The 17959-nt window shown below is 30.6% G+C and overlaps 1 protein-coding gene and 1 long non-coding RNA gene across 6 annotated transcripts in view; both read right to left on the bottom strand.

Moving 5' to 3' along the window:
- The window catches only part of lic (dual specificity mitogen-activated protein kinase kinase lic), a 32463-nt gene extending 19431 nt beyond the window's left edge, over positions 1 to 13032 (bottom strand). Inside the window, exons 1-3 of one of the 4 annotated variants that reach the window (XM_087152266.1) lie at positions 12700 to 12750; positions 1803 to 2004; positions 104 to 183 (exon numbers count right to left, since the gene is read on the bottom strand). In XM_087152266.1, the coding sequence (XP_087008392.1) occupies positions 104 to 171 (68 nt within the window). In that variant the 5' untranslated portion in view covers positions 172 to 183; positions 1803 to 2004; positions 12700 to 12750. Of the gene's footprint in view, positions 1 to 103; positions 184 to 1033; positions 1093 to 1802; positions 2022 to 12699; positions 12751 to 12904 lie in introns of those variants that run through there. The other 3 variants (XM_043045884.3, XM_043045882.3, XM_087152268.1) reach the window with 3 other exon arrangements.
- LOC122269825 (uncharacterized) lies at positions 6909 to 12594 on the bottom strand. 2 transcript variants are annotated; one of them, XR_015429378.1, is made up of 3 exons: positions 12329 to 12594; positions 11855 to 12060; positions 6990 to 7955 (listed from the first exon to the last, which is right to left on the bottom strand). It is a non-coding gene; the product is annotated as an uncharacterized LOC122269825 (long non-coding RNA). The 2 variants fall into 2 exon arrangements; XR_006225420.3 differs by lacking the exons at positions 11855 to 12060; positions 12329 to 12594 and adding an exon at positions 8377 to 9024 and having other exon boundaries at positions 6909 to 7955.
- Positions 13033 to 17959: the final 4927 nt, after the last annotated feature.

Raw genomic sequence — 17959 nt, 5'->3', positions numbered from 1 at the left:
CTCACATGTAAACTTAAAGTTTAATAAATTTCCGAGTACAGAATATTTATTCATCTGAAAATAACCGTAAAAAAATATTTAAATAAAAATAAAAAAATCATACACAGGTGTTGGAACACTGACATCTTCATTAAACTTCAACTTAGGAGGTCTATTCTTTTTTCCAGCCATCAAATTCTGTAACTATGGGGGGAAAAAGATGGTAAACAAAATTAAACCATATACTATAAAAATGACATTAGTACAATTCTTGAACAAATTTTACAAAAAATGAAGATAATGCTAATTATCATTAAATGATAAGATTTCCAAAAATTTTATGAAAAACTGTTTAAAATGTTTTTTTTTTTTTTTTTGTTAAAAACATAATAAAATCAAACAATTACCACTCCAGCAAGAATAAGCAACTTTTCGTCATTGTTGCATTTAGACAACCTGACTATATTTTAATAGGTCAATCAGATTACTTTTATATCCCTCATATTGACAATTTTTTTGACTGCTAAAATTATTTCATCCTCTTTATGTCATTTCTTTCTGAAGGAAGCCATTAAGATGGGATTAAGAATCAATGAAAATAAAACTAAATATATATGCCCTGCACAAAAGCTGGCTATGAAGAAACATAGTTTGAAATTGGAGCATACAAATTCAAAGCCGTTGATAGCTTTACCTACTTGGGGTCTTGTTTATTTATTTAAAATAGATTTATCATTCATAATTGGTAACTTTGTTTTTACACAAAATCATTTATCATAGTAAATTGGTTTTTACACAAAATCATTTATCATAGTAAATTGGTTTTCACACAAAATCATTTTCAGTTATCTGTAAGAATTAAAAAATTGGCAAAATTAGACACCGAATTGTAAATTTTACCATTTTTTCATGCATTAAGCTTTAAATGTTTAAAAAAATGTGGTACTTTTCCATTTTGCCAGAGCAAGTACTTTCCGCTATTTTATCTATTTATTTATTTTTAAAAAAAAACTTTATTTAAAAATAAATAATAAAAAAAAGAAGTTAAATTTACTTGCACTCAGCAGGTTTTTCATTAGCAACTTCAGCATCACATGCACCAAAAAAATAGAAAAGCACAAAGATTGTTAAAGTTTTTGTCATAAGTTATTGGTTTAGTAGCTTAAATGTAATTATTGAATGAAGCTTGCAAAAAAATTTAGATGTACAAATATCAAAATGTTAAATATTTAAAAATATATTTTTAAAGAACACTAAAAGAAAACAATTTATTTTGAAATATCATAATGAATATTTTTCTTGGTTACACCCCCTTGGAAAAAGTTCTGTGGTTGCCCTTGAGCAAAGCTAATATTAATGCACCATAATAAAACTAAATAACATGCAATAAATAAAATTATAAAGTCTCATTTAAGCACTTCATTATAAAATAAGCATTTCTTTTTGTTTTATTCCCCTTATTTTATTACAATTGTGGAGAAACATAAGATATGGTCATAAAAATTTAGTTTATCACCCCAAGCAAAATACATAATAAGTAAATATTTTAATATCACTCCGACATTGCAAAATCTACTTGATCTCATTATGATACTGTATAGGTATTTGTGTTACTTGGGACTACAAAAGGTAGCAATTAATAGTATTTTCAAATAATGAAGGAACTGTTTGAGTAATAAGTTTAAGTTAGTAATAAAATTGAGAACGATTTAGAAAAATGAGTTTTAGTAAGTTAAAAGGTTATTTTACACTTACGACAAGTAATAAACATTTTAAAATATGCAAAAGTTAAAGGATTGTATAATAAACTAGTGTATACTCACCAGAAGGCCGACCAATATTTCAGTCAGATAAGTTTAAAAATAAAAATAAAATTTCAAGTTGAAAAGGAGAAAAATTAAATCGAATTAAATAACGGTTGGATGAATTAAATATTTATATTATACACATCATGACGCTTTGATATTAAATTAAGAGTATTTTTAATTCAATTAAATTCAAGAATAGAGGATAATTCGTTTGCCTCTTAATAATGGCAGTGTCTATTACACCGACTATCGGTAAGATAGCCTCAGAGCTATCGCGCCGACATTGACAACAGCGCCACTTTACAGAAACTAATTCATCGGTACAATAGCTATAAGTTATGCTTTTCTACCTGTGTATGTGAAATTGGTAATGGGTTGTCATTGTTTGATGGGTTGTCATTGTTTCACCAACAACAAAAAATTTAAAAATAAAAGAACATTATTTCTTTTTTCCTTAAAGCGCATAAAATTTTTCATAGAATTTTTAAAAACTAAATTATTTATTAACATAATATTGGATTTATTTAAATATATTAATTGTTTCTTTCGACTAATTTATATTGTAATTAATAATTTAAATAAAGTTTTTACTAAAGTACAAATAAAGGTGTCTTTTCCTACTTTTTTTTCTGGTGAAGTATATCTATTTTTTATTTATCATTTATTTCAAAGGGTACCAAAATTTTCGAAATTATTATTTTTCTTTTAATTTATAAATTTTTTGAGACAGTTTTAGGGGCGATAGCTATTACGGTTATTTAAATAAATTATATTAAACTTAATTGTCTGGTTGAAAAATATTTTTTAATAATAATATTTCATAATTATAATTTAAATTCAACTGTTTTTATAATAATAATAATACACTACATAAAGTGACAGAGGAATTAATGGTATACCATTAAAATATATGAAAATATGTTTTGCGATACAGCTTTTTATAATACATCTAGCATTTGAACATAATATATTAATATTAATAGTTATTTATTTTTGTAGAGAATTGTTGGGACTGCGAGAGAAAACATTTTGCCTTATAAATTATTAATGTTATTAACTTCATATTGATCAAATATATTTTATGTAATTTATTTTCGGTGGTTGACTTATAAATTAAATGAAGATTAAATAACTTTTTTCAATAGATTATGTATCCAATAACGAGGATTTAATGGCAAAAAAATTTAATTTTTGTCTTATTTAACTATCAAAAGTAATTAATTTTGCTTAGTCATTTGATTCCAAAATTCTTAGTGAATGACGAATTCCAATGACAAAATCCAACCCATCGTCCAAGAAAACCTCTCACTTGGTTTTAAAATGCAAAAATGCAGAGTGGGAGCTCCATCCAAAGACAGATACTTTGAAACCGTGTTTAAGGAATCTATATCTACACTCAACATTTTGTCTTCAGATTAATGTTTTTAAATTTAAAATGATAGGGAAATCATTGGCAATATTTAAAGTGTGCATTCACATTTATAATGCTTGGGCCCAACATTCTTACTTACTTGCGTTAAAAATAGCTATTTTAGGCTCTAGTCAGTTTTCTTGTTATATATCTGTAATGAGTAGAGCAGCGAACACTTCACGTTAATGAAATATTACCTTTACAATTGTCAAAAAATACACTTTAGGCAGCTCCAGAATAACTTGAAGTGTTAAAATGAAGCACCTAAGGTTGTTGAACAAATAGTTCCATAGCTAGGTGTAAAGAATTATATTTCAGGTTGATAAGTAATTACCTAAGGTTGAAAAAGAAACACCTTAAAGTACTAAATATCTACCTCTCCTCAAATGTAAGAGGAAACACCTCAGGTTGTTACATATACCTCTGGAGGTATATTTGAGGTAAATTTTGAGATATTCATTTGAACCCTTTTCAACCTAATGACATATTTAAATATTAATTTCATTTTTACCTTTGAAAAATACCTCAATTTATCCTTAAGGGCACTCTAAATAACTCTTGATCTAATGATCAGAGACCTTCACGCTTAGGGCTCAATCTTAATGGTTCAAGAGATGGGTGACCACAAATATGCTAATTAATAAGAGTCGACGATATTTTAAGTTACGAAGAAGTCAGACAAAAAAAAAGTACTTTCTCTGAATAAACATATACCATTTTTGGAAGGCTACAGACAGATTTACGAACCCTCTAAATATAGGTGAAAGCGGCAAAAATTTATAGCCAGGAGAAGTTAATGTAAATCTTACTATTTTGTGTATTTCGCTACATCTCGAGAACTTTTAAAGCAAATTAGATAATTCTATGCAAAAAATTAATTTTTAGTGAACTTTCATTATTTTATTCAATAATGGTTGAAAAACTTTTTAAAAGTAGGTATACAATTCTTTGCACCCATTTTAAAAATTATAATTTTACAAGACAAAATTTGAGCGAAATCGATCGAATAGTTCCTGAGAGATCGAAGTTTAAATATCTAGCCCTTTTGAAATTCAATTTCTAAGAGACTATTCGACTGATTTCGCTCAAATTTTGCCATGTAAAATTATATTATTTAAAAACTGATGCAAAAAAACTTGATGACTTTTCAAAAGTTTTTTTTACCAAAATTGAATAAAATAATAAAAAATAATGAAAGTTTACTAAAAATTATTTTTGGATAAATGAATTTTATAAGTGTGTGAAAATTTTCTTCGATTCGCTTAAAAAATTTTGATGTAACACAATGCGTAAAGTAAAATTAACATTAAGAGGTCCAAACTTTGGAGCACTTTCTTGACCGCCATATTTCATGGACTGCTGCTACCCGTATATTTTAGGGTCTAGAAATCCAAATCCGTCAAAAATGGTATGCTTATTGGAAGAAAGTGCGATTTCTATTTAATTTTGGCACTTAAAATATCATCTGTACTAAAATTAGCACATTTGAGGTCACCATGGTGACCTCAAATGTGCTAATTTTAGTACAGACTTGCAAGTCCTAGACATCTTATCATCAAATCAAAAGTTATTCAGGGTGGTCCAGTTCGTTGTTTTTTTCCTTTTGTTGCGCATTGTACATTCCAGGCTGAAAAACGAATGGAATGTATGTTACGATACATTTCAGGACAAACATCCCTTTCTGCCATTAAAGGATAGTCAATTCGTTTTTACTATGGCAAAATATTTTCAGTTTAAAATAGCTTTGCTTCTAATCTAGATGGTTGAAGGCGTATCAGTTTCAGGGACAGGGGCAATGTTTTAAAAGCGTACTTGTTTGTACAGTTAGATCGGATCATGATCAATTTCCAAGAATTTCTCTTTTGTGTTAAACTAAAACTACATATGTAACTAATGGATGAAGGGTCATATTACTTCCTAATTCAGTCAGGATGCAAAAAAAAAAAAAAAAAAAGCGTTAAGTTTTTTTTCTTCCATAATTTTAGTCTATTTCAGATTTTTCCTTTTTTTTCAATATTTCTTAGTTTACTTAGAATATATTTAAAATTTTATACATACCTATGACGACCAGGAGAAGTAATTAAAATTTACAAATACAGTAAATCCTGTTTCTGTGCGGTCCTTATTTATGCGATTTTGGTTTTGTGCGATTTATTTTTATGCGGTATATGAATCTTAGCGGCGTTAGCGCCAGTTTAATTTTTCCTATCAATGTCCATATACATGTTGTGGACGAACTCTGATTACGTGGTCTCTCCTTGACAACGATGTATCTGGACTTCGTGATGCTCTGTTCATTTATTTTAAACAATCTCTTGATAAGGCAGAGTCAGTTACGTACATACGAGGGTCACTCTGAAATTTTTGAGATACAATTTGGTGTTTAAAGTTACACTTCATGAGGTTTACAAGCAATTGACTAGTCGACCGTCGTCATAAAACTGATCACCGATTTTATGGTACTAAGAAACAAATCAATTGAAATCCTATCTTCAAGCTATTGTTAACCATTTCAGAAGATGCGCGTTTTGCTTACGACGAGTAGCAGCAAACTATTTAACGCATAATTTGAAAACTTCTCCATGTACATGGACAATGAAGAATTAATTATTTTTAAAATTTCTTTAGGTCTAATTTAATTGAAAGCATTCTCTCATAAATCATTGATGTATTTTTTTTAAGTCCAACTTTTTTTATGCGGTCCCTAAGCACCGCATAAATTTTTTTTTAGGTACTATATCGTACAAAGTTGTTTGTTATACGTAATAACTTATAATTTTTTTTGTATGATTTCTTTTATGCGGTCCCCATCCAACGCACAAAAAAAGGTTTTACTGTATGTTTTTCTTGAGTTTATGATTATAACCATTTACTAATAAAAATAAATATTTATCAGGAATATAAGCTTATAAAGTATTTGGCTCTCCCTTACAAACAAATAAAATAAACTGTGTTTTTAAGTTTCGCCTTTGAAAATTTGATTTCCAGAAACTTCTGTGATCAATGATTTTTTGAAACGTCTGAACCTTCGATCTTAGGATCACTGTTAGCGAAAAATTCGGGATTTTTCCAGAGCGTAATCAGCCCTGTCTATTGACAAAACAAGTTACGATTACTTTTGGACCACTGAAAGCTAAATTTGTCACTTTACCACTTAAGAGAATTATTGTAAATAAACTTAGAATTTTTTCTGCCTTACGGGTAGAAGTCTCAAATTTCAACTGAATTGCTATAGATCTGTGTCTGATGTGCAAAAAACTAAACATCTTCAAAGTTACAAAATAATCCTTTAAGTATTTCTTGAGAAATTTAAAGCAATTGTTTTTTGAACCTGGGACATAGTATAAAATGTCCTTTCACTAACCTGGAGTAGACACAAAAATAAGTTAAAAAATAAAATTGTGTGAAGATAAACTGCTGGAATCTTAAGTAACTCAGATTTATTTGTATTGTCATTTAAGATTTAAAATTAATTAAATACGATTTAATTTTTTCAGTGCCTGTATCAAAGTAATACCATGTTTGGTACTATATATGTTTGATATTATACATATGTTGTGGAGGTTAAAATTTTTTAAGTTCCACTTATTTAAATTAAGAATCAAATATAAAAGATAATTTTCAAAGTAAAATCTTCATAAAACAGAGGAAGTTGATAAATAGGAATTTTATAATCAATATTTAAAGATTAAGTGTAGGAAAGAAAGGAGTAGATTTTTTAAAAATTTATTCTCGAAACATTTCTATAAATACAAAACCTTGTATATTATCAAAATTTCATCAAACACAAATGCAGGAAGAAACTAAACTTTTATTGGACAAAAATGTAGCAGATTTAAAAAACTAAATATAAATTTATACAATTAGGATTAGAAGCAAGCAATCACAAAGTTGAAAGAAACATATACTACATAAATTACAGTTAAAAGGAACATACTGAATGCAAATTTATTGAAAGTAAAGTACTATTCTATCAAAATAGGTAACACCTATACCTAGAAACTTAATTATTTAACAACTTGGTGGGAAAATTTATGTCATTGAAGTCCATCAGAAATTAATAATGAAAGGTAAATGATGAGTTTTTATGTGGACATTCACTTGAAATTTGACAATGGTTAAACAAATATTTTTTTTTTAAAAAAAAGCAATAAAAATTACTAATTAAGAAATAAAGTTTGTTTCAGAATTAAAAAAAATATAAAGTTGGCTTACACATGACAAATATTTATTCAAAATTGGCTTACACATGACAAATATCTATTCAAAATATATCTCACAGGAAGAAAATCAAAATAAGCTAAAAAAAAAAAGTCTAAAAAGTTTAGATTTTGAACAATACTTTTGCTCTGGAGGCTGCAGAGGGCCGACACAGGAATAGTGATACCACTGCGAATAAGAGTCGCACAAAATAGTATCACCATACCGCAATCTTGTTTGCATGAATAACATTCCCATGTCATCATTCTCGATTTTGTAAAATCACATTTTTAACCAATAGCCACCCATCAGAAGTAAAGAACAGCTTCACTTCATTAATTTCAACACATGATTCCATACAAGAAGAAACCTTCTCTATACCACATTCTATAGCAGCTTCTTCTTCAAAATGCCTTTATTTATGGTCTTCGATAATGTCTCTTCATCGACAAAGCAGTTCATAAGCATATTTTTTCCCTCCAAAACTGCTTTTCTTGTAAAAGGAGTGGGCCTATTACCTTTCTTCCTCTTCAAACCAACAACTTTTGTCGTTAAACCTAAAAATATAAAATATTTTAAGAAGAAAAAAAAGCTAGATAAAAGAAATCATTGCAGAAGATAAAAATTGCTAAAATAAAAATAAAGTAGTTTTTAAGGACGATGGGAACCCGGCATAAATAATAGAATTAATTTTTGGGCCATTTAATGAGTGATTTTTTTTAAATATGCAAAACAAAACAAAAAAAAAGGAAATTTTATTTTAATTTTAGAAAGAATTGCTAAATTGTGTATTGTAATCTCATTTGCTAAATTGTGCAGTTAGAAAAGCTAAGGAAGGGAAAATAATAAATCTGACCAAATTGTTTTAATGCAAGATTAATATACTTGTTCCTTTCACATTATTGTTGCATTTATATTTTATAATGTTAGAGTTAAAAATTGTCTTTAACAATAAAAAAGATTCAAATACAGTGGTACCTTGAGATACGAATGCCCTTACATACGAGTTATTTGAGATACGAGGAATGGCCTTGCAAGCCCTTCTCGTCCTCGACAATGCTCCCGCAGAGCTCATTCTAGGCAGAAAAAAGGGCAGGGTGCAAACGTTTAAAAAAAGGGCATTATTATTCTAAAAGGGCAATAATTTCTTTCTATGGGCTTTTAACGTTCTATGAAAAAACATTGTCAATTAGTGAAAGAAGTTTTTTTTACTTTACTAACAGAAGCAAAGCAATCATATTTACTCATTTTTATTAATAAATTAACATATATATCGAGTTATTGAGCTAATTAACTTAGTAATTTATTTAAAATGCTTGCATATATTAATAAAATAATAAATGTATGTTTTTAAGTATCTGTAGTTATGATTTAATAATTAAATTGATTAATAATAGTTATGATTTAATGATAGTGGAAGCAACTGCAAACTTTCTAAGACAAGTGCAACAAGGGGGTGTGATGGCTATTTTTCTTTTCCCATATAAATCTATGTATTGACAGCAATGACAAACTAAATAAAAATAGTTGAAAATTTAAGAAATCCATTGTACAGTTTGGAGAAAAAATAAAGAAGGATTGAGGAAAGAAAGGGTTTAGAGCAGAGGTCGCCAAAGTGGTCTATATAGACCCCCAGGGGTCTATTTAACATAAGCGGGGGTCGATCTGAGCCAGGGGGTCGAATGGGGGTCGATCCGAACCGGAAGGGTCGATTGGTCGAAGGACTATCAGTATTTTTCAGATATGTGACAATTAGAGATAAAAGAAGAAGACTAGGAAATATATACAGGTAATCTTCAAAAATTGAGTGACGATTTTAAACTGCGTTTTGTTGATTTGGAAAACATTGACATCCCTGATTGTATTATTGTGCCATTTTCTGCTCAAATTGAAAACGTGGACATCAACCTGCAAGATGAGCTTGCTGAATTATTATGGGGTTTTGAAGCAAAGACGCTTTTTAAAAATTTAACAATAAGCAAATTTTGGACAAACATAAATATAACGCAAAAATATGTCAGACTTTACGAAATAGCTCAGCCATTTATGATAGCCTTTCCAAGTTCCTATATGGTTGAAGCCGGTTTCAGTCACGTAAATTCAATCTTAACTGAGAACAGAAATAAATTAAATGTGGAGTTTCGAGGGGATTTGAGATTAAAATTGACCAATTTTGAACCCAATATAACGAACCTTGCAGGAAAAAAACACCAAGCACACCCATGTCATTGATTAAGAAGCAATAAATCCGTAGTTACTTTACTTATTATTTCTACTTACTTATAATTACTTATTATTTCATAAATATTAAGGTATTTATATTTCAACATTAATATATTTTTCATAAAACTATTGTTACACTATGTACTGTTACTTTAATAAATGTTCAAAATCATAAAATAAATGTACAAACACAGTATCTAATAGAGTTTTATTTTAATTAACAGAAAATTACTTTTATGGGGGTCGATGGAGATTTCGAAAAATTATGTAGGGGTCGATGATCAAAAAAGTTTGGCAACCCCTGGTTTAGAGTCATTACATCAGGGGCAACAGGGTGGATTCTTTTGACTAAAAAGGCAACAGGGTGGATTCTTTTGACTAAAAAGGCAACAGGGTGGATTCTGTTGACTAAAAGGGCAACAGGGTGCTGCGCCCTGTTTACCCTGCCTAGAATGAGCTCTGGCTCCCGTTCACCCACCGAGCCTCGAAGTCTATAGCCGAAAATTGTGCTGTCGGCTAAGTCCGTAGCTTTGAAGGATTCGAACTCGAAGTGCCAGCGGAGGAGGAGATTGTGCCTCTGAGAAAATCCATGGACCTGGTGATGGGTGAGCATTCGGGCGTACTGCAAGAAATTGGATTCGAGGAAGACCCAGAGGTGGAGGAGGTTATCTCTACAAATGAGATAAAAGAATTCTTGGGAATGTGGAAGAGAATTTCACAGTTCGTGGAAAAGAAACACCCTGAAAAAGTTGAAACTGGTAGTACATCGGAGCTATTTAATGAGACTTGCCTAACTCATTTCTCCAGCATTCTGAAAAGGAAGAAACAAACCTCCTTGGACAGTTTTTAAATCTGGCTAAAAAAGCAAAGACCAGTGAAGAGAAAAGCAGTGACTAAAATTAAGCATATAGTAGCATTTAAGTTGTGTGTAAGTTGCATTTAAGTAACCAAAATACAAATATGCATGTACACTTTATAAAAGCAGTTTTTTCTGCTTTACATTCTCTTTTATTATGTTTTTATATAGTATTTGTCATTCATAAATACATTTTTCTTATTCAAAAACACACAACAAAAACAATTGAGGGTAGCATTTTTGGGGACGGAACGGATTAATGGCATTTCAGTGGGCAAAATTGCTTTGAGATACGAGCAAGGTTAGGGAATGAATTAAACTCGTATCTCGAGGTATTACTGTATATGTATTAGTGAGTTGGCGATGATGCGTTATTTAAACTCCTTTTAATTTTGTTATATGCATTTTATATTAACTTTTTGGATTTATTTCTATTTTTAAGCTTTTACAATACTATTTAAATAAAAATATTTACACAGTAAAACTTATAAAAAAAAAGATCATTATCATAAAAAATACTATGTCATAATTTAAAGTGAATAAAGATATTTAAAGAGATATTAATTATATTAAATGTCAGCACAAAATCACTATTTATGATAATAACACTCCGAATATATTCTTCCTCAATCGGAAACAAATTGTTTACTAATATAATACTATTATAAGGGTCATGCATTAAATTATTAAAAAAATTATATTGTTATAACAGTTTGCATAACTAAAGTCAATGTACTTGCTTTACTTACAAGTATTTCATTGAATTTATTTTTAGAACACAAACATTAAATTTGCCTCAAAACTTATTTTACTTGGCCAAAAACAAATTCAGAATTTGAATTTTCTATGCGTCTTTGCTTCTAACCATATTTTATGGATACATAAAACTTAAAGCAAGGACTGCATATGAAAATTTACTATGCTCTTATATATAACTAAAATACATTTGACATTATGGCAAGGTAAAAAAACAGGGGATATTTCGTATTGTGATCTGGCGAAGCAACTACAATTGCCAAGGTGCCAAACAGATTTTAAACTTGCAAATTTTTTAAAAAATATATGTAGATAATTGCCTAGGGGTAACTACAAGTTATACCTTACGAGTCAGTCCCTTTCTATGACATTTCTTTTAGTTTCTCGCGGGTCACTGCCCGGAAGTTTCCTGGACTTTGCGATTACTCTGCCGCAGATCACGATACAGAAATCTCCATTAACAACAGTTTGAGCAACAACAATAAGTTCAAATAGATATTATAATATTCACACGTAAGTCCGTGTAAATCACTCTGAGTAACAAAATAATTTCTTAACTATACAAATAATATTATGATAGAAAATGGAGATAATTAGAGTAAATGTAGGAAAAATTTTTACCTATATGAAATGGAACAGAAATATAGATACTTGGAGATTCTCATATTTTTGAACTTTCTCTTGGTGCTCAACAGGTATCAGGCTTTCTTTAGGCGAAGAACGGAACAAAGATTCGGAGAGGACATGGTCATGATCCTCATTCATTGATTTTATCTGCAAAAATTGTTTATCTGGAGACAGCAGCTGGACAATTTTGAGTAAAGGTTCTGGAAAATAAATTTTTTTTTAAACAAACTACGTATAAAAAATGTATAAACTAAACTCTATAAGGGCTTGCAGACACAATATAAAATAATAGATAGCAGGTCAGAGAACATATAAAACAAGAGTGTTAAATTGTTCTTTACAAGGTGTATAGTGACTATTGACATGGTGACATCAGGAACGATGTTGCTAATCAATTAACACATTTTAAATAATTCATTTTAAATAACACATTTTAAAAATTAATTAAACAATACAAAATTTACTTACTTGGATTGGCGACTGTTATCTGTACATTTTTTTTAATGAATTCTTCCACCATGTGTATTTCAATTCCAGCGGAGCCTTATCAAATTTTTTAAATTTCTTTGAAGCATTTTGAAAAGTTTACGCTTCTCTCTTCCAGAAGATCGTCCTTTTTTCTTTTTCAAATTCATGAATGGCTATTTGTTATTCTTCATATGAAGAAAATCAAGATGCTACAAAAATTGTAGCTGCCTTGACTACGATAAACAGAAAATTATTTTTGTAAAAAAAATCGGAGAGTCACGTGGACAGATACGCTCTATGATTGGTTAAAAATTTGATCGGTAAGATAGCAAAATGAATTTTACTGCACCGATAATCGGTGCAATAGACACTCCGCTTAATAATAATAAACAGGCCTAGATAAACAGTTAAAACTTTTTTGTCTGCTAAAAAATTAATGCTTGTTTTGCCCCCCAAAAAAGGCTAAATTTTTTAAATTAATTTTACTAATTTCTCTTTAGCATGTGTTAATGCAATGTGTCAATTAGTTATTTATTTATTAAGTACATGTGAACAAGAAATTAAATAAATTTTTACTTATTTTTCAAGATGGCTGTTGCTTGGCCTGACGGAATTTATAATCAAATATGCCTATTTGATTGGCTGTTATTATCATCGTTTTCATCGTTAAAGCTTTATCCTTGTTTCTGATTTGAAACATTTGGCATATCTATCCCTCGTTGGCGAACATAATAAATTTCCAAATTTGTTTCCCTCCTCGTTCTTGATTGGTTTTCATTCTTGCTTACCGTTGTGCCCCGCAGTGGACTGATCATTAAGATACGACTCCCGGCAAATCACCGAAATTAAGCATCACAGGCTGCGGCCAGTATGCGGGTGGGTGACCACTTGGATCAGTCTGTGTAGGGATCGAGGGTGTGCGGTATTGGTCCTCGCTAAACTGTTCCACAGTAAAGTGCTCGACTTCGCGTGCAGGTAGTTGGGCTGGGTCGGGGGTGCCTTCCCCTCTACAGAGGATCAAAATTGTGATGGCTTGTCTTCGGATCATCCCTATAGGGATGTTTCCCAGATCGTGGCCAATAGCCCAATGTGCAGCTCTAGTGCGACGTAAATTAACCACTACTACCTCGTTCTTGAATATCTTGTTTAATCTTGAAAGAGGGGATGTGAGTGACAATCCGGGGCAAAAAAGTGGTGAGGAATTGTTTTAGGAATTTGTTGTTTCTTTGTCTGCTGATCTTGAACATTTTATACTGGTGTAAGGGGCACAGGGGGGAGAATGCTTGTAAGTGAGAAGGTTTTTAAAGGTCTGCATTATTTTTTTCTCTCAATATGAAAAACATAAGCTTTCAAATTGCAATTTTAATGTTTAAAACTATTTGACAAAAGTTTATGAAGTTAAATTACTTAATTATCCTAACAATAATGTTAATGACAGAGACATCGTGAACTTATCTTTTAAAAAACAGGGGGACAGTTCTTATTTTTTTGAATGAGATTTCGAATTTGATCGAATCATAAATAAGTATGCAATTCATTTGCTTTAATAAAAAAAAAAGTACGTTTTGTTGCTAGCACATTCACAATATATTAATTTGTTCTATTACTATAATATTGATTTAATGAATTTATGCTTAGTTATCTAGTCAATGAGCAACGATTGATCATTAAATAAGGCTCTAAACTGAAGCGGAGAACTGCGGTCTGATCCTCAGGCCTGCCCGTTCGCAATGCTGGCCACATTTCTTCAACCGCATTTCTTCATTTTCGTAGTAGTAGTTGTAGTAGTTCATTCACGTCGCACTAGAGCTGCACAATGGGCTATTGGCGACTGTCTGGGAAACATCCCTGAGGATGATCCGAAGACATGCCATCACAATTTTGATCCTCTGCGGAGGGGATGGCACCTCCGCTTCGGTAGCCCAACGACCTGCACGCGAAGTCGAGCACTTTACGGTAGCACAGTTTAACGAGGACCAATACCGCACACCCTCGGTCCCTACGCAGACTGATCCAAGTGGGTCACCCACCCGCACACTGACCGCATCTTCATTTTCGTACCGGAATCTTTCAAGAATGATTGCCAGATCAAGAAGATTGCCAGAATACAAAATATTAAAACGGAAGTGTAGATGGTGTTAGAAGTGTAAATAGAGGGATTTTTATGGCGCGTTATTACTGCAGAACAGTACGCGTTTGATTTGTTGGTTACCAAGGATTGGCCCGAAGATGGATGCACGCAAGGTAGTAATATTATAATTCATTAATTAAAATAATTATAATTCAAAGCTTATAATTATTACGATTGATATTTAACTAAACAGTTTTAATTATTTTTGAAAATTAACATTTATACAAAAAGAAAAAAAAAGAAAGAGAGAAACGTGAATAAATCTCAATTTTTAATTGATGTAGAGCAGTGACTCCCAAAGTGGTCTATATCGACCCCCAAGGATCGACGACAACCTGCAAGGGGTCTATGTCAAGTGAAAAAAATTGGGGGTCCATGAAATGAAAATGGGGGTCAACGATAATGGATCTCATGTAAGTAGGTCGCGACTTTTAATTTTGGCATTTCATGAATGGAATAATCAACATACACTGATAGTACCTATTTACTTACATTACACTATGTACCTCATAATATAAAGACATATATCTACCTAACTACATAATCTATATAAGTTGCTATGAAGTAAAAATTTTATTAAAATTTAAGTTATTAGGTTTATTTTTTGATATATGAAACTGAATTATTATAAACTAGCAGTTCCTTGCAGCTCCGCCCAGGAACGTTTTTATTTTCTTTGCGTGTAAGGTTTTATTTTGTAACAAAAAAGTATTTTTCCTCGGTAAATTGTAGCCCAGCCCGTGTCAACTCTTTAGCTAGCTAGACCTCCAATTTTATCTGCGCTCAAGATCACGGAGATTTGTTGCTTAGTTTTTACGTGAAAACGTAATAAACAGACCGACAATACACTACTACGGTTTTGCATACAAACTTATTCCCGCAATTATAATATTAGTAGCTGAGTGCGGGTCTTATAGTGCACTATTTTATTCCATTTACATATTAATTAAATTAAATAAGTTTGAATTTAATTAATAAACGTATAATCTTAACATGTGTTTTTTTCTTAAGTTTTTCACACTACACTTCACTACAGTTAGAAATTTAAACCGTTCACAGTGAGTAGCACTATACCAGCTGTCAAAAATACATTTGAAAATTATATAATCTACCCAAAACTGAAAAACATTGCAAGAGGTCTACGAAACAAAACAGTTCAGGAACCCACTGATGTAGAGGATGCACATGTGGATAGGGGGAAAATAGAGAAATGGTATGCCTTACTAAGTTAATTTGTAAATAAAATCCGTAAATATTCTCTTTGGAATGGATGGTACACCAGTTCTTCTTCTAAATCCAGTGTTCTTAGATTGTCAAACTTCAGAAAAACTTTCAGAGCAGTCGGCCATTTCGATTTTCCCAAATGACAATTTCGTTATTTTAATAGGTATGTTATATAATTTTATCCTGGATTTCTTCAAGTGAAAACATTGTTTAAACTAATTACTAAGCTGTGATCCATTATTGCAAAATATTACAAAATTATTCCAACAAATTTATGAACATTTTTAACTTTTTTACTTAATTTTTTTTCCAAATTAAATAAGATTAAATTGTATAATTAAAATTAATTAAAATGAAATTTATTAAAATGAAATTTTTTTAAGAATAAAAATAATTTCCTCTTAAATTTATGTGACAAAAAAGACATCGCTATATAACGTTAACGAATAAATTATTTTTCTTTAATTTCTTCTTATTGTGTCATATATTCTGTTATTTTAATTTTTTCAAGTACAGTTGATTATTTTTCGAATCCAGTTGTAATTAATATATTTGTAAAATGCGCTTTCATCAAATTACAATAATTATTATTAATTAAATCTTTTCTTTTTAAAAAAAAAATATCAACCGACAATAAGAGCGAAGCCGATGAGGGTTGTTATAGACAATGTCAACCTTCATCTATGAAAATGTACCCCACCATAGACAAGAGTTAACATGTCTTATATACAAATGAATTGTAGTTGTAATTTTGTAGTGGTAGATACGCTACTGTACTCCCCCACCAGAATTATATCTGTGATAGAATTCGATGAACGGATACCACTGGTTGATTTATTGCTGTTTTGTGAGAAGCCGGGAGAGCTGTATTAAGATTACCGTATTTTTTTTAGTGTTGAATGTGAGAGGTGTATTAACTTCACGGTCGTAGTCGCTCCTGTGTTGCCGTTAGCAGTCGAGTGTATGTAAGCCGACGTTGTGAGTGATCGAGACGAGACTGAGTAGCAACAGTGCGAGGAGGTGGATAATGTCGCAGTCACAAGTAGCAAGACAACTGTTCGATGTGGACCATCCATCGAAATGGGCGTTACTGTCAAGGTAGGCGTGTTCACATCACGTCCGGGTCACCAATGTGGTGAGGGTGATCAACACCGCCTTCATAATATTCTTGTAAATTGTAATATCAATTTTAAAAAGATCAATAATAGTAATGTTTTCCTGAGCAGTACCTCACAAATATTAAGAAATGTAAAAGCAAAATCTAAAACTTTTAACAAATGTGAAACATCCAAAATTTAATAAAGGCAATAAAATAAGATGTGAATACATTAAATTCTTTAAATTTCTTGCATTTGATCATTAAAAACCAAACAAATAAATAGTTTTGAGTTTAAACAACAAAAAAAAATACTTTAAATTAAAGCATAACGATCCGATAATAATGCTGCATAAATTAATGAAAGAGATACCCAATTAAATACCATGCAACCGAAATTAAAATACATGCAAAAAAAGAATATGCGGGATTAAAATTTTCGCGATAGCAAGCTCCGAATTCGCTATCTAGGGAGAAGACAAGTTCTATGGCTTGACCCTCCCCCCTCCTTCTCTTCTCAGTTCCATAGGATATTTTCTATAGCGATTTAAGATATTTTCTCCTTTCTTAATATTTTTCGCATTTAATTCTCACAAATAATTTTTTGAAATTTCCACGACGCTTTCTTTTGGAGCTATGTTCAATGTAGTTTTCCGTCCCATATAATTTTCTAACTTAAAAGTTTTTAATCTATTTGAAAATCAGAACGGAAACTAATGTACTTACTTCTCCTATGACTCACAATACGCTATTGGGGAAAGCATCCGAAGTGTAGCCATGGGTCAACGGCGGATTACCCACTAGACCATGGCCTCTGGCCCCCAATGATTAAGGGCCTCCTTAAAAAAAATTTTTGAAAAAATATTAAGAAAAACAATGATGTTTTTAAAAGAAAAATCTATTTCAAATCTATATCAATAAAATACGATAATTTTTTTAGTTCTAATTTAACGAAATAAAGTAAAATTTAATTTATTATTATTTATTTTAATTTTAAATATTCTTTCTTAAATGAAAAGATATGTAAATACTTTTATATTTGAATAAATAAAAAATATACGAAATAAAATTTTAATCTTAGAGCTCCAAAAATTTGAATGGCCTAGAGCCTAACGTACGCTTAATCCGCCCCTGCCATGGGTAGAGTTCTGCTCTATACCACCTGTAGCCCATTTCAATC

The sequence above is a fragment of the Parasteatoda tepidariorum genome, chromosome 9 (assembly GCF_982258835.1).
Source record: "Parasteatoda tepidariorum strain Cologne lab strain chromosome 9, Ptep-v5.0, whole genome shotgun sequence".
In the NCBI taxonomy this organism is placed as follows: Eukaryota; Metazoa; Arthropoda; class Arachnida; order Araneae; family Theridiidae; genus Parasteatoda; species Parasteatoda tepidariorum.
This window is presented reverse-complemented; position numbering and strand designations above follow the sequence as displayed.